This window comes from Rhinichthys klamathensis, unplaced genomic scaffold (genome assembly GCF_029890125.1).
Source record: "Rhinichthys klamathensis goyatoka isolate OS25496 unplaced genomic scaffold, OSU_Roscu_1.1 h1tg000003l_1, whole genome shotgun sequence".
Classification (NCBI taxonomy): Eukaryota; Metazoa; Chordata; class Actinopteri; order Cypriniformes; family Leuciscidae; genus Rhinichthys; species Rhinichthys klamathensis.
Genome location: NW_026606556.1, coordinates 4,217,571 through 4,241,601, shown reverse-complemented (window position 1 = coordinate 4,241,601; position 24,031 = coordinate 4,217,571). Strand labels below are relative to the sequence as shown.

Sequence of the window (24,031 nt, the reverse complement as noted above, 5' to 3'; positions counted from 1 at the left end):
CCACCTCTCCATCCCCCTGCCTGGTATTGTGTAGCACTTGTCCTTTGTTCCAGATTTTGGCGCATCTGGCCTTAGATATAAGGAGGAACGAGAGAGGAAGCTTAAGATACCTTTAAAAAAAAAAAAGAAAGAACAGCCATTTCCACAATTTGAAAGAAAGCGAGTGGAAAAAAAGGCAGAGGGACAGCGAGTGAGCGAGGGAGGAAAATCCAAACGGCAGAGGTCAGCAGATAGACAACAGTACACCCCCCCATCCCCCCCCCCCCCCCCCCCCCCCCCTGACCCCAGCCTGAGATGAAGGCAGTAAAAGGAATGCCTAGTCTGAGACTCCCCCTGCTCTCCAGCTCACTGCTGGTGATAAAACTCCAGACATTCTCTCATTTGATGGTGCACTGCCATGTCAGTACATTCCTCCCCAATCTTTTTTTTTTTTTTCAGCCTTTAAGGTGATGCCATAGAGTGATATTGGTGATAAATATATGAGAAAGTTGTGTTCTCTGGTAAAATACATTTTAAGGAATAAAAAACAAGCTTTACAGCACAAGAGGCCATTCCCTACATACAGTAATATTACCATGGGTAAACACGAAGAGTACCTAAAAGTCACCTTAACCAAAATTAAAATTGAATACAATTTTTGAATAAAAAAAAATATTCTGAATAATATAGTTCATTATTCAAACTGTAGGTGATTTCTGGGTTAAAATAGGTTGGAATGATCCATTTTATAATTGAGAAGCAAGAAGCTTAGCAGATGCCTATGTGAAAATTTCTTTGTCCGTTAGTTCTGCTCTGTCTCTTTATTTCTCTCGCTCTCTCCCTCCACCCCAATCTCTCCTCCCTTGCTTTTCTCAGCCTGAAAAGAGGAGTGGAGCTATTGTTTCCTTAAAAGTCTACTAATTCCCCCCTCAAAGGATGAAATGGAAGTGTCCAACTGTGGTAACAGCAGGAGGACATAAATCAAGTTGGAACCCCTGAGCTTAGTCTCCTGGAGGTGACCAGGGTCACGGGGTCACTAGAGGGGATTTGGGCACAACAAGACCAGAGCACTCTGATGTATGGTGCAAGGAGGTTGTGGGTCAGAAGCTACAGGGGCCAGATATGTTTTTGTCACAAATGTAATGCACAATATGCAGAAATGCAGAGCAGCCTGCTTTTTTCAGCGAGGTAAAAAACAACAACTCCTCATTGAACCCACAGTTTCATTATTCTCCCTCTAGGGAGACACAAGGAAACAGAAAACATGACTTGTACTAGTGTTCTTTGACAATGCAACACTTTTTCTGTTAGTAAACATTTCCTAAACACGTTAATTCCTGGTGCATATCAACTGGGTTACATCTGGCATCAGAGTTTGAATTGCTCAGTGGTTTCAAATAAAGTTCATAGAAAAAAGGAAAAGGAGTCTCTTGAACTGCATAGATGGATAAAAACACCAGTGTCTTCAAAGTGCTTTTGTGCACTTCGCTTAGTAGGCAATATATATTAAGCCAGTGCACGTTTGTACAAGTCATAAGCTTTGTGAACATTTCTGTGTTATGGAACAACTCTCTGACACTCCCACTGGAGTACTAGAGGATTAGAGAGAAAAAAATCCCCCAATTACCCCTCTGATTAGTTATCTGGGCTGATCTGGACAGCAGCAGGCATGGACATGACTGTGTTTACAGAAAAAGACAGCAAAAACTCCAGTCACTTTTCCATCATATGTTGCATTATCTTGTTTTTTACAGGTTCATTAACGCAAGAAGAAGAATAGTGCAGCCCATGATCGACCAGTCCAACCGAGCAGGCAAGTCCCCCATAGTTTCTGTATTCAAGTCCTGCAGGCGAAAGCCCCCTGCAAGCCATGCACCCGGAGGCCCACCTGCCGGTAAATACTTAGCCCAGGCTGGATGTCAACAATGATTGACCACTAAAATCCATCCAATTAACCCAAAGCACTAATCATGCTGACTTGGGCGCTATATAACCCAGTGACAAAGAGAAGCGGGCAAACACATACGATGGATTAAAGTATTGAAACAGTAACTACAACTGTTTCCTCCTTATCCAACTCATTATCCTCCAAAAGTTAAGTGGAGAGCAGTTCGGCCAAGCAAAGAGGATATTCATAAGTATCTTTTTATTCTGAATTGGCTGTGTTTGCCTCCTAGTTCAGTTCTTCCTGTTAGTAAACAGTGCCCCTGGTGCATGGCTTGTTGTGGACTGCTGTAAAGTTTATTACCTGTAATAGGGTTCAGGGGGCAGGGTTGCATTAGGGACTCAGTAAAGTTCAAAGGCATTCATTGGGGTTGAGCTGTTGTTTTTGACCAAGTAACCCCCCAGCACACACACTTTCAATAGCGTGAACTCATGGTAAGTACATCTCAATTAGGTTGTGTGTGCGGAAAAATATATCACTTTGATTTTCCTTATATTTATTATTGAACAGTTTCACTAAAGTGCTGTCTAAAAATGTTTTCTGCATCTATAGGATATATGCTTAGTTCTTTGATCCTAGTCCTTAAGCTTCATTGAGCATGTTCTGTCAAGTGTTTTATCTCTCACAAAACCCAAAGAAACTGTGCGAAATGCCTCAGTCTGCATGTGGGCTAACAGATGATGTTTCTCCTGTGACTGAAACTTAATTAAAAGCACTAATTGACCACTGTTCATTTCCCCCACATTCCCTCACCATACCCTCCTGCAGTAAGTCAAGGAGCTCCCTACAACCCAGATGGTCAACCCATGGGAGGCTTCGTGATGGACGGCCAGCAGCACATGGGAATCAGACCACCTGGTAAGACCTTGGCGTGTCGTCTTCTCCTCTGACATCTCCCACCTTCCCACAAGCCCCCCATCACTACCTCCTTCTCAGACTGACTCTGAGACCCTTGGCTAGCACAGGTGTGGTCCAATGCATTATACCCCTTTGTCCCTTCATGTTTCCTTTCTTAGACTTTTGCTTTCTTATAACCATCTTCACAGAATTCGCTCTCCTCTCTGAATCTAATTCTGTTCCACCCTGTGCAACTGGTCACTGTTGCTAACCACTCATTCCCTCCCACCTCACCAGTTAAACTGCTGGATTTGTCCAAAGCCAGGCTTCCTTGCAACCTTTGAATGCATTATTTACTTGTATTTTTTTTTACTTATATTGTCTTATTTGTACTATATGGTGTTCTTCTCTTTTCTTTTAATAAACGGGGATTGTGCTTTTGTTTCTTGACCTCCTGTCTCTGAGCTGTTGTCTGTTTATTTTCTCATCTTTCGGCATCTTCTTCTTCGATTGTTTTCTCTCCTTCTAGGGCCTATGAGTGGGATGGGCATGAATATGGGCATGGAGGGACAGTGGCACTACATGTAACCTTCTAGTTAACCAATCGCAAAGCAATGGGGGAAGTAAGTACAAAAGCAGGGTCACCAAGCATCCACAATGTTTTCAGCAATTCATTTGATTTGCTTTTACGAAATGGGAGAGAAATGTCTCTTTTCCTCGAGACAACACGCTGCTTTTTCCTGCTTACCAATACTAATATTTCTTGTTCTTGTGGGTGACTAGCTTCAATCAGGAGTTTGTGTGCTTGTGTGTGTGTGTGATCTTTGTCATATTTTCTTACTTATGAAATTTTTGGGCCATGTTACTAAACTGTGCATAGAGTCATATAGAAAGGGGAAATGAGTGTGGGCGAGAAAGAGAGGAGAGAGGAGGAATAGCTGTGTGGGGAAAGAGGCGAATGGAGGGTGGGGGGATTGAGATTGGGGTTTTGGTCGGAGAAAGGGAGGGGTGTGTTACCATAGCAACAGACTGATTGGCAAAATGTAAGCAGTCTGCAGCAGTGCAAGGAGAGAAAAGTGCATGTCCCCAAAGTGTCATAAATCTGTCTCCCTACAGTTGATGCATGAGTTACATTTATACACCAACCTGCGAGGCAACGCACAAAGAATCGCTCTCTCACCCCACAGACAAATACATAGCCACACATTTGGAAATTATGTCAGTCTTGCCTGGAATGTTTTAGGTGGAGCTGCTTCTATCGACCCTGACTTGGTCCACTATTTTCTTGTCTGTCTTTCCTAATAGGATTACTAATGGCAAAGGCAGGGGAGATGAAGGAGTGCAAAATGGAGGTGTGCACAGCAGGGTACACAGCTTAGTCCAGCCTAATTGACTATATCCAAATTAAATATGCCATCACAAGCGGTGTGACAAATGGATTTGACTTATTCAGTATACAAAAATAGCGATCATTAATGCAGCCAAGCACAGAATGCCTCTGTTGTCAAAGATACTCTCTACTTGACTGTCTTTAACCGAGGGACATTGGCTGATAACACAAGCTCTGTGCTTTAAACGTCACGTCCACGCTGTGTGTGCATGTCTAAACACTGAGAGTGTTTCCCGGTGTCCAAATGGCTGCTTACAGCAGCTGCCGTAGTTCCCAGAAGACATGTGAGAAACCTGCTTTAAACAGCCTCAATTTGCTTGCCGAATTCTGTAATTGGGCCGCGTATGGAATCTTAGATGAGATGGGTTGAGGGGAAAAAGAAAGCGAGCGAGAGGGGGAAATGAGGAAAGAAAGGAGGCAGAGTGTGACAGAAATATGTCGCCATGGTGAAGAATGCCTGGTCTTTATTGCTTCATCACTGAAAATTCCTAGCTTGTCTAATTTAAATATTGTTACTATAGTTTCTAGGTCAATTAAATGTAAGTGATGTGTTTTATACTTCGCGACCAATTAAATTAATAGGTTATTACAAAAAAATGTTATCTTATTTGATTAAGAGACCAAGGCTTCATTATATTTTATAAGCAATTTTCATTAGTTGAGGAATTCTCCTCAAGGCGAGATTAAGCAGTTATTTGCTGGGAAGTCCAAAGACCTGAAATGAAGGTGTTCCAAGCAGTCACACTGCAACATTACTTAAAACCAAAGCCAATTAAATCTACTTAGCAAAGCGTTATGCTTTCTGCCCATGACGATTATAGAGCTTATAGCTCTCCGAAAACAATACACCTGTCAGCGTGGATAAAGCCTGGCTACTCAAGCAGAAGAGGGCGAGACTTTGATAAATGAGGGAACGACTGTTTTATGACCATTTCCCCCTGTACCATTCTTTGTGTTTCTTCAACAAAATTAGCCAAGGGTGGCCAAAAAATTTTTCATTTTAATTTCAAGACAATAGTGAACGCAGAGAGCATTAATTATGGGCATATGGACAAAAATGTTGCCCTCCCCGTCCAAAGCTGGTATGCTTTGGTGAGCTGGAAGCTCTGCTGGAGACTCCTTTGTCTGAAATTTAATTCCTCCCATTCATTAAGCAGAAGTTTGTTAACCTTTTGCAGGGTCAAGGTACCCATTTTTCTGCTCTGAACTTTTAGTTTTAGGGGGGAAAGGGTCTTCAGGGATTTGGCTCCTGTATTGTCTATGTCAAACATCCCCTGTTGATTTGGTCTCATGGCACCTCTGAAAATAGACAGGCAAGGAACTCAATGTATTGATTGACTTATTAAGTGAAAAACCACATTTGCAACGTGTGCCCTTTTCACGTGCGAGTATTGCTTTTCTGATAGAGTGGATGTTTTCCTTCCTCACTAAACAACGTGTACAAGGATTGAAATCAAATACAGCTGATGACCCCTCAAAAGCTTGGGTCAGGCCTTTAGTAGTAAATAACTGCAGGGGCATACAGATTACCACTCCACATGCTAGTGCAAAACACCAACCATTATATATGTCATTCTAAAGCTGAAACCTAAAGACCTATAATCAGAATAATAACAAAAGGGCTGTTTTAACTTGAGGTTGATTTGTTGCTTTGTAATGCCGCTGTCACAGGGTTAGTGGCCTTTCTGCTCGTGGCACGTGCACGCACCCAGGTGAGGCCTCTCAAGTGACGGCCTTTGTAAATTTTCACCTTTCGTCTCTAATTTAAGCACAATGGTGCCGTTTCTCTGAGGGGCTCTCAGAGCGAGCCACAGACCTTTGCTCATTGTGTTTAAAGTGAGATAAGTGAGGGGAGAACGTAGAATAAAGGCATGGCTTATTTTACCTCATTTGTCATTGTTGTGGCTTCCTCTGGCATAAAGACTTGGCCCGTGCTTAGGACAAACGGCAGTTCATTTCCACCTATATGTGCCATATAGTGTTAGACTTTACATTTGTATTATTTCAATAATACAACCAACATGTAATGAACATTTTAAGATACAGTAAAATTATTGGTGATTGTCCTCTAATTAAAAAAAGGTCAATGCCTATAATATAGGCACATCATAGTCACTGTTATCCAGTGGGGAGCCACTCAAATAGATTTCATCATAGCGTTGTTCTCTGAGATGAATATGAAATTAGCAAATTAAGCCTAACAACAGCTACATATCAGCTTTCTGGTGACCTTAGTGAAGGACAACCTTCCAGTTGACTAGTCGGGTATGACCGTGGCAGATTCCAGACCTGATGGATACAGCACTGAGTACAGATCCCTGGTGCATGCAGCAGCAAAGTGCTGTGTTCAGGCCAGTGAGTTAGTCCCTAGAGAGCCACCCTCTCCCAATACACAGATTCCTCTTCTAGTCTCTTCCCATTCATTACAGAGGACAGTCCTCCCTCGAAGGCTTCTCTTACAACCACATGACTTGTATGTTTTCTGGTGCTGTGATTGTAGAGTCAGATCTTTCTCGTTGAATAAAACAGTCGGCTTGATGACCTCCCCAACATAATATAGATAACGTTATGTCTGACTATTACAAATGCATCATCAATAATCACTGTGATGTTCTGCTTTTTCCCCCCTAGGACTACAAGGCATGCCAGGGGATTACCTGTCACACAGTGGCCCAGTGGGTATGGCTATGGGGCAACCAGGCTACAGCGCCTCCCAGATGCCCCACCACCCTGCTCAGTTGCGGCACGGCCCTCCCATGCGTTCCTACATCCCTGGACACCCCCACCACCCAGCGATGTTAATGCACGGAGGACCGCCACACCCTGCCATGCCCATGTCAGCCTCTAGCCCCCCTATGTTCAATCCAGGAGACCCTAACATGGGAGGACAATTCATGGACATCCATGCCCAGTAATTTACTAAAACGGATTCTTTAAATGACTGTGATGGACAGATGAGGAGCTGCGATTGGTTTTTCTGGGGCTTGTGAAGCACCGATTACATACTGACTTGCTACAGAGACTGAGGAGCTTGCATCTTGGCTATAGTTTCGGACCAAGAAAGAAGCAGATTTCTGTATACTATGGGACACTTTAAAAGGAGGTGCCCTTTGCTTAGACACAAAAAAGAAAGAGAGAGAGAGAGAGAGAGCAAGAGAGAAAGATTGAATTTATTACTATATCAGCCTCTAAAGGGGAGGGATGAGGACATACTGTATACTGTTGTAAAATTGCATTGGACTTTCATAAGAACTGGGAAAAAAGTATTGTAAATGCTATCGTATTGTTCTGCATATTATGCTGTTTCTAATAGATTTTTTTTTTAAAAAGGATGTGAACTTTTTTTCTTTCCACACTATGTGTGTGCCATCTCCATAGACTTTTGGCCTCCTCCATAAATCACTTTGCGTTTAAACGAGAAAAAAAATATATGTGAATAAATCAATAATTCATTGAATACATGTTTGCCAGGCCATTTTTTTTTTTGTCCTGTGGGAGGGCGGATTTTCCAAGACTCATCGTGGCCTTAGGAAGAAACTGAGTGAAATCCACCTGTCTGAGCCACATCCTTCTGCCTTTCAGGAGGTCTCCATTTTGCATTCCCAATTTATACATCATAATGGAACTGGCCCCAATCACCATTGGAACCAATGAAAATTATTTTCACTTACCTTTACTGGATGTGTGAGAAGCTGAATGTGAAGAACAAGCATGTGTGAATGACTTTGTGTGTGTGTGTGTGTGTGTGTGTGTGTGTGTGTGTGTGTGTGTGTGTGTGTGTGTGTGTGTGTGTGTGTGTGTGTGTGTGTGTGTGTGTGTGTGTGTGTGTGTGTGTGTGTGTGTGTGTGTGTGTGTGTGTGTGTGTGTAAAGCCAACCCATCACACTTTCAGAGTTTAAGTTATAAATGGGATTTGGGATTCATGCTTTTGATTAAGCAAACCTGTTTTTTTGGGGGGATATTGGTTTAACTTGTTGCTATCACTTGTTTGAATTTTGAAGAGTTTATGTATACATTGTAAATGAATAAATTTTGTGTAAAAAGAGGGGAACATGAGCTATTTTCATATATTTGAGGATTCCTGGCCTGGTTTGATTTGAGGAGTGTTTCATTTTTTGACGCTTTAGGTTTACTGAATGTAACCTTCAGGTTTTGTCTGGCTGTCACAAATACTACAAATCCTTTAAAAATGTTGGGCAATTTAATTTCCTTTTTTGTTTTCAGCTACAAAATAAGAGTGTAGTTTCCCTCAACATTAGATAACCCCCATTAGATAAGATTTTCAAAATGGTTCTATTATTCATTAGCCAATGTTCATTTTAATTTGATTGGCAGTTTCTCTTGTTAATTTTGATAACCACATTACATGCTTTTCCCACCCTTAGTAATGAATCCAAAATTAAACTACTTGATCTAATTCCCCAAACTATTACACTGAGGTGTTCACATTTGTGATATGAGTGAGACATAGACCTAGAGCTTATGTTGGTGCTTGAATCAAACTTTATGTGTCTATAGAAGCCACCTATATTTTCAGCCAGGGATCATAATTTGAGACTTTTATAGGCTAGGCCTAAAGGCTTATCCCATGTAAAATCTTTGGGTCACACTTTTCAGAGTAATTAAGTTCTGAGTAACACAAATGAACAACAAGTTATTATTTTATGCGTTGCATGTAATTTCAAATGTTGTTGTAATTAATTATAATAACACATGAGTTACAAGAACGCTGTAATGTAAAAGATGAACATGGTCTGAACATGAGGCTTGGCCTACAGGTTTATCTTTGGGTCACACCTTTCATTGCAGTGTGCACAGAGAAATTGAGTAACCCAAATTAACAGGAAGTTATTATTTAAGAGTTGCATGTAATTACACATTTTGTTGTAATTAATTATAATAACACAAGTTACAGGAACACTTTAATGTAAACTGTGAACATGGTCCGAGGCGCTAATGCACAAGGTGAGTCCAACTTTTTAAAGAAAGGGCAACATATATCACACGTCGTCAAGCAGAATGAAATTGACGACGTTTGTTTAAATACTGCACAATCAACTTTCGTACGTTTGCTAATGTGCAACAAATGTGCGGCCCGTTCGAAGAGCCGAGGCTAAAACGGGGGGCTAGATGAGGTGGAGGGACGGATAAAGGAAGAATTATCCCCCGTTTAGCATTAAAATTCATTTAGATAAAATTGCCACAAACACTTAAATGGAAAGATTAGTTCCCCCTCACGCCTTATTTCACTCACTCAATGGCTCCGTCAAGAGCGCTTGAAACGGCATTATCCAGGCGATGGCTGTTTCCAAGCTACCCGCTAAAACCGAGCGCTTAAATAATTCCAAATCAGACACAACTAATCGAAATGTATGTTTACGATGGATTCGACAAGACTACGTCAGGGAAATGTGCTATTTCCTTGTGGGAATTCTGACAAACTTACCCAGCTTGTACGGGTGGTGCCAGGTTAAACTACACTCCCATAATAAATCAATAAGTTCCCTTTCTCAAACCCGTCTTTCGGTTTTCAATCGCCATTGTATTTTTATTACCTTCTCTTTGCCGAATGTTTTGCTCTCAAGCAACGCGGAACACAGGCGATGGTTTAATGACACCGTTTCAGCTCCTCAGATTTGAATTCCTCAACCATTCGCCATTCAGTGCTCTGGAGACGGAGATAAATCCCATGTTTGACTGCCATCTTTAGGGGATCTGCACTGTAAAAAGTGAATATGGGTGTAAGTTGGATAACTAGAATTATTTGAGTCTATTTACTTCGTATTTCTGCTTTCCTAATCGTAATTGATTATTGTACACTCATTCAACTTGAACGCATAGAAATTCACAGACACTCAAATATCTCACTTTCACCCAAAGTATAATTTCCCTTTAAGGACCTCCGCGTCAGACGGTTTTTTTTTTCTGACGTCATGACGCACGAGCCTGACTGGAACTTCTGCTCAACCGCCATTTTCTTTTTCTCTCGCACTCGGATGAATAAGGTAGGTTGGAAGTTTGTTTTAATTAATATACTCGAATATGCAACTTTTGGACGTGTGTTTTAGTTGTTTATGAGTTAATTAATGTTGTTTGTGAACATGAATACTAACGCAATCGTAGGCCTACGATTGCGAAATAGCGTTAACGTTACTGAATATGTAACTTACACAGGATGTGGTATACTATTTACTCGTTTGTTTTATAAAAATGTGTTCATTTTGGATCTTGGAAGTATGTGTAATAAAATAATTTTAAAATTGATGCCTCCTTAACCGTCTGTGCCCGCGCGAGATATTGGAAATGCTTTGGGCGGGAAGTGCTCGGGGAGCGGGACTAAATGCTCGAATTTGAATTCCTGCAGTATAATATTGAGTTTGCTTTTAAAGTAATGTTTGTCTGTTCTTTTATTTGCCTTTGAAACGTTAGCTCTGATTTATTCATCGACTTTTTTTCGCCCAAAATGATGTTGAAAGTCTGTGATAAAAGTCATTGGGTGTGTCTCAATCAGCTCCCTAGTTCGGTAATCAGGGCACTGATCAGGGAGTCAGCACATTGACTGATTCCCTGATCAGTGCCCTGACTAAGTTACTGAACTAGGTAGCTGTGCTTAACGCTAGCTTCATTTGCCTAGCTCGAGGTGTTTCATCCGCCTAGCTCGAGGTGTTTCATGCAGAAAAAAAATGTCAGGGTTTTCTTTAGTAGAAAATTATGTTTTTTTTGTAGAAATAGTAGTATTTTCACAACTAATGAATTACTTGACCTGTAGCAAACCATTTTCTACCACTTAAGTTAAATACTACAACATTTTTCTCCCCTTAGGACCGAAAGCGTTTTACCTGTTTTACGACTGAGGACACACCTTGCTATAACGTTACATGGTAAGTCATTTCTATTAATTTAAGCAATTTCTAATTTCTTCTATAATTGATAATAGATTATATGAATTACTAATGTTGGATATGTTTGAATAAATTCCATCTAATGTTATTGACTTGCATTTTATCCTAATTAAGAATTTTCAAACTAAAATTGGCATTAACTCACCCTTATGACATCCCGAATGCATGTGCCTTTTTTTGATTTTCAGAAATATCTCTTTTGTTAGTTTATACAGTGTAAACCAATTTTGAAGCTCGAAATGATTATATGGCGTGACATGTATTGTGCATTTTTTCTTTTCCAGTTTAGCTTTCCAATAATATATCACCTTATAGTACTGCAAGAAAATACTGCACCTTAATAGAGAGCGTGATGGTGTTGCCAGGAACGTTTATATATTATACCGTATTTTCTGCACTATAAGGCGCACTTAAAAGCCTTTAATTTTCTCAAAAAAACGACAGTGCGCTTTATAATCCGGAGCGCCTTCTATATGGATGGAACACACGTTCACCAAGACGGGGAGACAGCGCCGGGCGACTTACGCCACTATCTGCCAATGGATCGTGGATGCCTGGGCTGATATATCAGTCTCAACTGTGATCCGAGCTTTCACGAAGGCAGGAATAATCTCTTTATTCAGCCAGCTCACATACCCGTATTTACTTCCGGTTGTTAAGAGGCTAAAAGCAGGTTTAAAACTTGTCCCGTTTAAGTCAACAGGGTGCAAATTTTAAAAAAGAGGATAACACGGTGTAGGCAACACTGGTTTTTGTCGTTGTTATCTGTACTGACTAGGCATGTGCCGGTATCAAATTTTCATGCTGCGATTAATTGATTGAGCTTTTATCACGGTATACGGTATTATCACGATATTTTAATTGCACAAGAGAAACAGATGGATTGGGGGTATCTAAAAAAACTTGCATCACAATGTGTAATTGTGATTGTCAAAACATTAATTTTATTTTTTAGTGACAACATGTTACAATGTTTACATGGTACAGTTACTGAGGCTACTGTTTGTATTATTGCTTAACACCATTTTCACGATTTCAATTAAATTCTTGGATTTAATTTCAATCTTGATTCAATATTGACTCATTTGGATAAATATTAGGTAGGCTACAGTAGATAGCCTGCATTTAAATTTTTCTCAAGAAAAAATATCTCACATAATGCTGTAAACATACAGAGAGAAATTAAATATAATGCATACAATATAAATATAATAATAATATAAATATAAAAATGTAATATGCCGTAATTTTCATTATAATAACAATTATATAATGACAAGTAAACATATATTAAAATATGTAATATAGTGCACATATTTAGCAAAATACTCCTCTCTATAGCTATTTTCTTATAGTCAACTAACATTAAATGGCTTTCCTGAGGTAAATGTAACGTTCTGTGACATAATTGTTCTCCTGCAGTTTTATTGACCTCTTTCCGTGGTTGAAAAACACTGATTGATCGAAAGTGCGTACCTTTCGGTGGGTTGTACTGTATCTTTAATAAAAAGTAACAGATGATCGGTTTACTTGAACTGAGGCGCGCGATCTGTCACGTCACATTTACAAGCAGCAAAACAGTATTTACTGTCTGAATTTCGTTATAAAATGGACAGAACCTGAGAGCTGATGTTTTTTTCATATCAAAAGTAACCTGCTCTGTCTAGTCTGTCGGTGTCAGTGTCCTCTTTGCTCCGCGATTTTTCTCTGCGTGAGAAAATGGATGTGTGGCGCGAGACCGTGTGAAAGTGTCAATTGCGTGAGTCTCAAGATGAATGCGTGAGAGTTGGCAGCCATGCGGGGGATAAATAGTCGGCAGCGTTCCTCCTTCCGCCGTGCTTCTTCTCCACGTGAGGATTGTTTACGTTAGACTAGAGTGCGCACTGCATGCACACAGTGCTTATACATGTGATGTGGGGATTGTTTACATCAAAGTGCGCACGTGTTTTGCGCAGCATACGCATTGTTTTTTAAGCGGTTGATGGAAAATAAGCTGATGCGCGTTCTAAAAATCTAAATTCGGATCTATTATTTTTCACGGTATTTTGAAGTCCCCGCGATAACAATATCGTGCATATTCATTACCGCGATTTATCGCATTACCGAATACCGGCACATGTCTAGTACTGACAGCACTCCAAATTTACAAAAAATGAGCTCAATGTTAAAATTGACCAGAGTTCTCCTTTAATGTTTGAACAACGTTACCATGGGAGTGAACGGAGTTATCAGAACGCTTAATAAAGTTTCACTTTATCTGACTGTTTTGTTGACATTTGTTGACATCTAGCACATCTAGTGGATGCATTAACGCAAACCCAGTCAAACGTTTGACTGCAGTATCTTATGCGCCTTATAATCCGGTGCGCCCGGAAAAATATTGTATGGTAGTCAATGGCGAGAGACAACAAACATTTTGATCCCGTTTGAATTGTGCCCTGAATTACACATATGATGTTTGTCAATTTAAAAGATACATTTTAAAGTCAAGAAAGTCGCAGTTTGATGTAAAACTGTTGAGGTATAAGACTGTGAAAATACGTAATTACAAAGACTACAAACCCAAAAGGAGAGCATGTGACGTCTTACCTTTTTTCTCAATGAATGAAGCTAACGTCTGTCATCTTTTCTATAGTCTAACGTTATAATCGTAACGTTACGCCGTCATGTGTGTTTTGTACCAGACTGCACACACACAAGCTCGGTGACGTACATAGTGCGAGACGAGAGATGTAGTTCATTGAGCGATTTTCACATACTCTTCTGTTTTATGACAAACTGCGACTTTCTTTACTTTCATAGTTATCTTTCAAATTGACAAACATCATATGTGTAATTCAGGGCACAGTTCAGACGGAATAAAAGATAAGTTGTCTCTCGCCATTGACTACCATGCATATTTTTTCCGAAATAAGGTCCCATGAGCCGGAAGCGGAGGGGAGGGACTTAGGCTCTCTATAGGACAACTTAGTTTGAATAAACGAGCAGACACTGATTAGCTTGCTCTACGTTTATTTAAAATAATCAGCAAGACAACTAGAAGTGAAATGTGCTTTCCATTAAATGAATCACTCACAGTAAACAAATCCTTAACAAAAAAACTTTGCAGTGAACTTTGCAATGTAGACGCGCAAACTGGGTGCCGGTGCGGTGAGACATATATGCTCGGGCAGATTCGGCTTGAAGTCGTTCATCCTCGGATGCGGCGCAGCGCACGCTGTTACAAAAAAAGCCGTGCACATCGGCAGGCGAAATGGGGTCTTGCACCCAAAGCTTAAACGGAGGTCTGAAATCTCTCCCCCTTTACCGATCAGAGCGCGCGCTGACACGTACGAGCGCGAAAGTGTGCGTGGCAAAAATGACGTCATTGCGGTGTGGGCAGTCGTGCACCCAAAGCGCACGACTGCCCACACCGCAATGACGTCATTTTTGCCACGCACACTTTCGCGCTCGTACGTGTCAGCGCGCGCTCTGATCGGTAAAGGGGCAGAGATTTCAGACCTCCGTTTATTAAGGAGATCTCCAAGATTTCTCTTCTTGGGGAGGGGGTGGTGCACAGACCTCTCCCGAATCATCTCCAGCAGTAGCAGCCTCCGAAGCACCACTAACTCCGCCTCCGTTTCCCTCGTAAGCTGATATTAGTATTTAAATATTCTCTATGATAAAAAATGTTTGTAAAAAAATATTTTAATAACATGGTTTTTGCGGTTCTAATGACGGTGTTCAACTATAACCGTCGGTCTCACGGTTATATAATAACAAATGCCCGGAATCATAGGCAAATCAGTGCTCGATCACGCCGAGTGATGATCACGCAGTGTGAATGATCAAAGATGCGATCTTAGAGTATCGTAGATGAGTCGCCGATGCCTGTGAGATATTTGGCATGCTAAATATCTGGACCTGTCGGTGATTAAAAAAAATGACATTATCGATGACCTACAGCCAATAAGAGATTAAGAAACAGGGCAGCGGGAGGTTCAGGGAGGAGATATAGACTAGAATATCAGTATTTTAATAGATATATTTACAATTATATCAAGCAGAAATAAAGCATAAACATTTGCTTGACCAGACGCAACAGCAGCACAATTCCAGTTTCGCGCGAGAACTCCGGTTTGACACACGCGTGATCTCGCGTTGTTTCCTTGTCACTTCAAATACAATTGGCACAGTTTGGATGACATGATAGTGAGTTTTTGCCAGAAAACTTACTTTAAGTAAAGAGTAATTTTTATTTTTCATTCCAGGGTTGCACTTAATGTGGAAATGTAAAGACTGTGGGGGGGTCTATACAAGAAGATCTGAACTGCTCAAACATTACAAACTTAACCACAAGCATTATGGACGCGGATCCACTTATCCATGCACTTATTTAAACTGTGTATGCAGATTCAAGACTTGGAATGCTTTATTAAGCCATTTATCCAGAAACCACCCTGTCCAAAGGTTACCCAAAGAACCCCTAACCACTTTCAGCTGTCATATTTGTTTTCATCAACTTTCAGCCGAAAAGGATTATTTTCAACACATCTTTCACCATCTGAAAAACAAGGAGACCATAACATGTATGTACAAGGACTGTACCTACAAAACTAATGTTTATGTGAATTTTAAAAGTCACAAACATAGAAGACACTCTGGAGCAAGTGATTTCAAGCATGGGATTGTTGAAAACAAAATTTTAAACTCTGGCAGTGAGTCATTCAGAAGTATTTCATGTGATATTTCAGATGATGAAATACCTTGCAGCGATGAGCATGTTGACCCTGCAATTGACAGTGATCCTGTGAACTTGGAAAAAGAAATAGAACTTAAACTTGCTTTGGTCCTTTTAAAATTAGAAAACATCTATCTTGTATCTAACACAGCCATCGATGAACTGCTACAAGAGTTGAGCTATTTGATTGGCTCTGTATCGCTTCCTATCACACAGAAGACTTTGACTGAAATATTACAGGAACATAGTTGTGAGTTTGACCAATCAATCGTTGAAAAATTAGCTAACGCATTGTGTGAGTCTAATGCTATTAAAAAAGCATTAGGACACAAAGGGCCGCTTTCTACTGCGTGGAGAAGAAAGAGTTACTTCAAGAGACACTTTAATGTTGTTGAACCTGTAGAATTTGTACTTGATCGCAATGAGAAGAAAACTTTCCAGTACGTTTCTATTCTAAAGTCTTTGCAGCAAATTCTTGAATGCCAGAATGTATTGGATCAGGCTAGGAATTTGAAAGACACAGATGAACTGGAACAACCAACTAAACAAAGGGGTTCTGTGCAGGTTTACAAATCATTTTATGATGGTGCCCTTTTCAAAGAGAATGATTTTTTATGCCAGCAGAAAAGTATTTCATTGATATTATATGTTGATGAATTTGAAATTTGTAATCCGCTGGGTACGTCACGACGGAAGCATAAAATCTGTGGCATTTATTGGATTCTGGGCAATTTGCCACCATTGTATCACTCATCTTTGTCTTCCATCTATTTGGCTGCTTTAATCAAAAGTGATGATCTAAAGTCCTTTGGTTATGAAAAGGTGTTAAAGCCTTTGATTAATGATCTTGTCATTTTAGAACAGAGTGGTATTTTTGTGTCAAAGTTAGGCAGAACAGTAAAGGGGGCAGTTCAGTGTGTCATAGCTGACAACCTTGGGGCCCACAGTATTGCTGGATTCGTTGAAAATTTCACAGGGTCTTATGTGTGTAGATTTTGCACTGCGGAAAAAGTTCAAATTCAGACAACAGAAGTGAACAGTGGAAGTTTTTGTCTCAGGACCAAAGAAATTCATGAAGAACATCTAAGACAACTTCAGGACAATGGACTGGCAAACTATTATGGTGTAAAGAAACAATGTACTTTGTCGAAACACCTTTCATATTTTGACGTGACATCTGGGTTCCCACCGGACATTGTCCATGATCTTTTTGAAGGAATTGTACCTTTTGAGTTGTCGCTTTGTCTTAGTGTATTTATTAAAAAAAAATACTTCACCTTACTTGAACTGAATGCAGCAATAACATCTTTCGATTTTAAGGGGACGGACAAAACAAATAAACCTCATCCAATCCCTCTTCATTTTGGATCAAAAAAAACTGTTGGAGGGAATGCTCATGAGAACTGGAGTTTAATCCGATTTGTACCTTTGTTGATTGGTCAGAAAGTCCCCTGTGAAGAACCAGCTTGGCATGTTTTAACGGACTTGAAGGATATTGTTGATCTAGTTGTTTCTCCAATTCATACAGAGGAATCCATTGCTTATCTCAGTTTCAAGATTTCAGAGCACAGAATTCGGTTTCAAGAGGTTTTCCCTGACTTTGATCTCAAACCTAAACACCACTTCTTGGAACATTATCCACACCTGATTCGTCAATATGGACCGCTTGTTGCGTTATGGACTATGCGTTTTGAAGCGAAACACAGTTTTTTTAAGCGAGTTGCAAGAAATATAAAGAACTTCAGAAATGTGCTCCTTTCGCTTTCTGAGAGACATCAGTATCAGATGGCACATCACTTGTATACATGTTCTTTTCCCAGGCATCGACTAGAAGTGTCAGATGCTTCCACAGTTCACATTGATGTCCTTGACAAAGGGATCTCCAGTGGATTGAGAGACAAGTTTTTAAATGTGGACACCGTGCACCTAGCTAACAATGTGACACATAATGGTTTGAACTACAAAAGGGGGATGATCTTGATTCATGGATCTGTTGGAGGACTGCCAGACTTTTGTGAAATAATCCAAATGGTTACTATAGAACAAAGATTGATCTTCATTGTCAAGAGACTCAGTGGGTGGTATATTGAACACTACAGAGGTTATAAACTCGAAACATCATCCGTTAAGGAAGTGGACCTTATTGAGCCTCAGGAACTGCAAGATATATATCCCCTGGCTGATTACAGAGTTGGAGGAATGCGTCTTGTTACCCTTAAAAGATATGTCCATTTATAAATGGTAAGGCCTATGATTTTGTCCAGAGAAAAAAGACCCTGCTATTTTGATGATATTTTGAGTTAAGAGTTATAATTGTGATGTCAGTATCTAGTTGGCTATTTAAAGGGATAGTTCACCCTAAAATGAAAATTCTGTCAGTAATTATTCGCCCTCATGTTGTTCAAACCCTGTAAGACTTTCGTTCATCTTCGGAACACAAATGAAGATATTTCTGATTAAATCCGAGAGCTGGATCACTCCTCCATAGGCTTCTAAGGGATTGAAACTTGCCGGCCCAGAAACGTTATTAAAGACATTGTTAAAATAGTCCAAGTGACTACAGTGGCTCAATGTTAAGTTTATCAAGTGACGAGAATACTTTTTGTGTGCAAAAAAACAAACAAAAATAACGACTTTATTCAAGTATTCATTTCCTTCTCTCTTGGCCTCTAGATAGTCACGTAGTATAATTGCGTAGAGCTTCTGTGTTGTACGTCACACGTAGCCTCACTATTGGCCGACGCTGGTCATGTGTGTGATGAGTGTGACGTTCAACCAGAAGCTCTACGCTGTTACACTACGTGAACTCACTCGAGGCCCACAAAGAAGGAAATGAATACTTGAATAAAGTCGTTATTTTTGTTTGTTTTGTTCGCACAAATGTATTCTTGTCGCTTGAGAAACTTAAGATTGAGCCAACTTAAGATGAACAAACTTTAATGCCAAACCCACTAGCAGTAAATGTGACTGCAGGCATGTATGGTGAATTGAAATTGTTAAAGGGTTAGCTGCTGGAAAAATTGCAAAAAGATAAACATTCTGAATTTATGTTTAGTATGAATGTTCAGTATTCTGAATGTTTACATATTAAAAAGATGTAATGTCTTCCCATTTGGCACATACTAATTGAGTAACTTCTGTCTTGCAGATTGCCATGGCTGTATCAAAACCTGCAAGACTGAAGGTGGTTTTAGGGGAGAACAACATTGAAAAACTCAGCCTTCCTAGTGGCATACCGGAGTCACTTGAAGACCTTCACTGCTCAATTAAGACGACCTTTGGCATAAAGAGCAACATCAGACTTCAGTACATGGATCAAGATTTTGGCAGTGATTTCTTCAATCTGAATTCTACCACTGACCTTAAGGATTTGGGAACAGTCAAGGTCATTCTTCATCAAACCACTACAGATCTCAGTACCACTGAGGCTGTATTGTCTCATTCCACTTCATTTGACTTAGATGACACAGTTTCTATGGCTTCAAATGACACCGTTTCTATGGCATCAAATGACACATCAAGTGTCACACTAAAAATGTCATCCCCTGAATCTGTTTTTTCACGAAAAGAGCAGTGGCCAAAAGACTTTGCAATTCCTCAATTTTCCTTTGAGACTGAACTCCAGCTAGAGCATGGAAATGCTGAATACCTTACAAGCGGGAAACTGCTTACTCTCAGCTCTCGTACAAAGTCTGATATCCTAAATAGACTTGCAGAGGAAATTTTCAAATACAAGGCCTACCCAGAGGACACACACTTCTACATAGTCGCAGAGGCCTTGATCAAGAAGTACCCTTGTCTGAAAGAACCTGGCTCTTTCAGTGTATGGTCTGGTTGGAAACAGCGACTGAAGTATAAAATGGGAAATTACAGGACCCAACTCAAAATGCAGGGGTGTGTAGAGGTGTCTGTTAACTCGCTGAAAGCCAAAGCAGCGACAGATGGTTTCCCTGCAAAAAAAATGAAGAAGCCGAAACGTGCAGAAGCAAACTTTTACCCTTCCCTTCCTGTTGGACAGACTTGTGAGAGTCTTGAAAAAGAAAGACTTGAACTTTTAACAGAGGCTGAAAAAAGGAAAAATGAAAGGGTTGTCAAGGAGAAAATGGCTCTCACGTTTGCTTACAGACGGCAGGAGGTAGTGAACCAGGAGCCCAGTGTTAGGGATTTCAAGGCGAGGTGGCCTGCGCTTTTCAGACATTACGAGGTATTGAAAAAAGAAGTTAAAGTTCTAGTTTTACTGGCTAAATACATTATTTGAGTTGATATAATAAAATTTTGCTTGTGCAGTTTGACTGTTGTTGACACTTTTTTGTTTTTGTTTTTTTGTTTTTGATTTCAGATCAATGCAGAGTTCCATAGGCTTATGGCTGTTCCACTAGAAGACACGTTCCTTGCCCAGTTAGATGTGCACATGAGTCAACTAATTAGAGTAATCCGTTTAAAAGGAGGTGCAACCCGTGAGAAGACTGCAGAAATTCTTCAGATTTTGGATCAGGTACGTCTGTGTGTTTTACATTAATATCAACTACACAATCTTATTTTAGTCGCAGTATGTTTAACAGTAACATTTACTTGAAATTTGAAAGTGTCATAACTAGGGCTGTGTATCACCAACAATGTCGCGATACGATACGCATCACGATACTAAAGCCACGATACGATACGTATCACGATATGGATCAATTCGGAATTTAAATTTCTTTTGAGCTGAGTTTAGTAACAGTAATATCTGTTTATTGAATAACCAGTGTTATAACAGTTGTGATGACTGAAAAACAATTTAGTTTTTGTCATTAAAAAAACGAGTTAAATAAATTAAAAAAGCTTAGAATGGCTCTTCCTTCTGCTTTTAAAGTCTGCCTTAATAACTGAAATGACAATTATAGTGACACTGAAGGATGTCTACACTGCTCAATGACTAAACAAAACTTAAAGGAGAACTCCGTTGCAAAATGAACCTTTGGTCTAATTACACATTGTTACCTAGTCAACCGTTATCTGAGATTTGTTTTCATGATTATCGAATGTAAATAGTTTTATCTCTAAAAACAGTTTAGCCTATAAAGCTAGTATAACGCTAGTATATTGGGCATAGTGTAATGACAAATAAAAATCGCTTGTTAATACCACTAACAAGGCTGAAAATAGACCCACACTAACACGGTAGCATAATGAGGGTCCCTACCTTCAAACCGAAGCATTGAGAACTTTGTCAGTGTCCAGACAGTTTAATAAGAAGATATTTTAAACATACAGTCAACTTCGCGTATACAGGCAGAAGCCATCTTTGAAATACAGCCTTTACCAGTCGATCTACGAACGCCGATCCAAGCCTGCTGTTCGCGCTCACCTTATCACAACTTATAGCTCGTTCACATCTCACCAGCGCACTTGGATCGGCGTTCGTAGATCGACTGGTAAAGGCTGTATTTCAAAGATGGCTTCTGCCTGTATACGCGAAGTTGACTGTATGTTTAAAATATCTTCTTATTAAACTGTCTGGACACTGACAAAGTTCTCAATGCTTCGGTTTGAAGGTAGGGACCCTCATTATGCTACCATGTTAGTGTGGGTCTATTTTCAGCCTAGTTAGTGGTATTAACAAGCGATTTTTATTTGTCATTGATCTATGCCCAATATACTAGCGTTATACTAGCTTTATAGGCTAAACTGTTTTTAGAGATAAAACTATTTACATTCGATAATCATGAAAACAAATCTCAGATAACGGTTGACTAGGTAACAATGTGTAATTAGACCAAAGGTTCATTTTGCGCCGGAGTTCTCCTTTAAAACATTCCATAAAAGCAAAAACGGTAACAACTTAAATTTAACTTAGTTTTCTCAAACTCTTTTAAACACCTACAATTTGGTCTTAAGTGTTGGAATGTGCACCAAACAAAGTCATTTATTCTACGTTGAAATCATTTTAAATGAAGATTTTTTTTTTTTAAACGTAGACATCAGTGTTTATATCTGAATAATGATTTTTGTATACTTCTGTGATGTATATATTTTGGCCACTCATTAATACAAACTTTTATAGTTTTGTAAATGTTTATCTTTTCTTGTCCTTTGCGAAATCTGATTCTCTATTACAGATTACTCAGAATTTTAAAAATAATCACAATTGCTTTTTCACAGACTGAAAATATTCACACGAAAAGAGAGTGTGTCCTGAAGGCCCTCATCGTTTTCCTGGGGGAAAATCCTCAAGACCTTATCAAGGAGTACCTTGTGAGTTGAAATTCCGCATATTCTATTTCGATTTTGATTTTTCAGAAAGTTTAAATTTGGGTTTTGTAGTTATGAACGCAAAATGTATTTTGTTTAATGTACACTACTTTAGGAGAACCAGCGAGATGATTGTGAGGGTGAGCTGGAGCAGCTCACCATGGCGGTGTATGTTATTCGGAAGGAGGGGGGAGAACATCATGAACCACCGGCTGACATAGGTATCATCATTGAGGGTGTTAAAGTTTTGAATGAACTGCCGTCGTTCACATCAGCTTGTGCCTTGCTTCTCGGGATGATATACATCATCAATCTGGCTTACCCAAAACCACTTCGTTTGACATTCGAGGTATTCCAGAAAGTTCTCTTGCAGCTTGATCAGCACAAAATGTCACCAAAAGTTCAAAGTCTTTTCAGTAAACTACAGTGAACTTGCAGTAATGTTTGAATGTGCATATGCCTAGTCTGTGTTTGAAAAAATGTTTAATTTGTTTTCTTATGTTTGTAGACTATCCATTTGTTCATTCATATGTCTAGTTTGAATGTGTAGTTGGATGTTCGAATCTGTAGTTGATTGGTTCACTTCAAATTTAGGGCATTGCCTGTAAGCTTTTCTAAAGCACTTTTCTCATACACTTATATGGTTCTATTTTAAGAATATATTAAAGGGATAGTTCACCCAAAAATGGTTCAAGTTGTTCCAAACCTACATGAGTTTCTTTCTTCTGCTGAACACAAAAGAAGATGTGTTGAAGAATGTTGGTAACCAGACAGTTGACGGCACCCATTGACTTCCAGTATTTGTTTTTCCCTGCTATGGAAGTCAATGGGTGCCGTCAACTGTCTGGTTACCAACATTCTTCAACACATCTTCTTTTGTGTTCAGCAGAAGAAAGAAACTCATGCAGGTTTGGAACAACTTGGAACCATTTTTGGGTGAACTATCCCTTTAATAGTTTTTAGGTGGCTCATTTAAGGGCATAACCACTGTTTTTATATTTATTTTTATAAATGTATTCGTGGCTCAGTTTTGAGCAAGATGCAGTGCAAAGACCACTTTGCAAAAAGACTGTTAATGGAATGGATGTGAAGTGTGTCAGTAAATTAAATTTCATTGGCACAACAAATATGAACAGTTTGTAATGATTTCTCAAAGTTTGTAATATGGAAAATACTGATGGTGTATACAATGAATTAATGTTAATAAATATGTCTAAAGCAATTTGATTATTGTGTGATACTGTGATTGACCTAGTGAAATTAAGTTGAGAAAATATAATAATTTAAGTTGAGAAAACGTCATTTTTTTAGGTGTTACCAATTGAAGTAATTTTTTTAAGTTGAACCAACTGTAGGAAAAAGTAATACATTTAAGTTGGAATGCAGTGAAATTAAGTCAGACTAATGTAAATAACAGGATTGAATGAACTCAAATAATATAAGTGTCCTTGACCTAGTGAAATTAAGTTGATAAAACGTGATAATTTAAGTTGAGAAAACTAAAAAAATTTAGGTGTTACCAATTGAAGTAATTTTTTTAGGTTGATCCAACTGTTCACTTTTTACAGTGTGGAAAACTGTCCTTCAGGGGCATATTTAATATCTTGAAGTTTATCCAGGGATTTCATTATAGACTGAAATACTAAATTAATTAATAAAAATAAAAAACATTTTTGATAATTTTATGTAAAAATAAAGGAGCTAACTTTTAGTGTTTTTGTCACACTAGCCTATGTTTATGTTACCATGGCTACGCTACTACTGAGTAATATTAATGTACAATATATAACATTAATATTAATAAGCATTATTTAGCTTTATTATTTTGGAGCATTGATATTGTTGTTGTTGGAATTAATTATTTTAATGTGTTGGCTAAAATATGAAGGCTAACAGTAATACGTGTATAATAAGCGTAGTGTAGCTATACTTAATATGGCATATAGTTACTGCCAACGCACAGCTAGGCTAAAACCGTAGCTATGTCAAATATATGAATTTTAGTAGACCTATCAGACATCATGG

The 24,031-nt window shown here is 39.2% G+C and overlaps 2 protein-coding genes across 3 annotated transcripts in view; both read left to right on the top strand.

Moving 5' to 3' along the window:
• The window catches only part of meis1b (Meis homeobox 1 b), a 62,575-nt gene extending 54,967 nt beyond the window's left edge, over nt 1–7,608 (top strand). Inside the window, exons 10-13 of one of the 2 annotated variants that reach the window (XM_056249809.1) lie at nt 1,734–1,792; nt 2,693–2,782; nt 3,291–3,384; nt 6,783–6,923. In XM_056249809.1, the coding sequence (XP_056105784.1) occupies nt 1,734–1,792; nt 2,693–2,782; nt 3,291–3,349 (208 nt within the window). In that variant the 3' untranslated portion in view covers nt 3,350–3,384; nt 6,783–6,923. Of the gene's footprint in view, nt 1–1,733; nt 1,793–2,692; nt 2,783–3,290; nt 3,385–6,782 lie in introns of both variants that reach the window. The other variant, XM_056249802.1, reaches the window with a different exon arrangement.
• Nucleotides 7,609–19,277: 11,669 nt separating this feature from the next.
• On the top strand, nt 19,278–22,567 carry LOC130084387 (uncharacterized). Its single transcript, XM_056249794.1, has 4 exons — nt 19,278–19,976; nt 20,112–20,267; nt 21,917–22,009; nt 22,122–22,567. The coding sequence occupies exons 1-4, from the start codon at nt 19,308–19,310 to the stop codon at nt 22,434–22,436; spliced, it is 1,233 nt and encodes a 410-aa protein (XP_056105769.1). The 5' UTR covers nt 19,278–19,307; the 3' UTR covers nt 22,437–22,567.
• Nucleotides 22,568–24,031: the final 1,464 nt, after the last annotated feature.

Coding starts and splice junctions, on each gene's coding strand:
- LOC130084387 (XM_056249794.1), top strand. CDS start 19,308: ATGTCATCCCCTGAATCTGTTTTTTCACGAAAAGAGCAGTGGCCAAAA. Junction 19,977..20,111: donor CGCTTTTCAGACATTACGAG/GTATTGAAAAAA, acceptor TTTTGATTTCAG/ATCAATGCAGAGTTCCATAG. Junction 22,010..22,121: donor ACCTTATCAAGGAGTACCTT/GTGAGTTGAAAT, acceptor ACACTACTTTAG/GAGAACCAGCGAGATGATTG.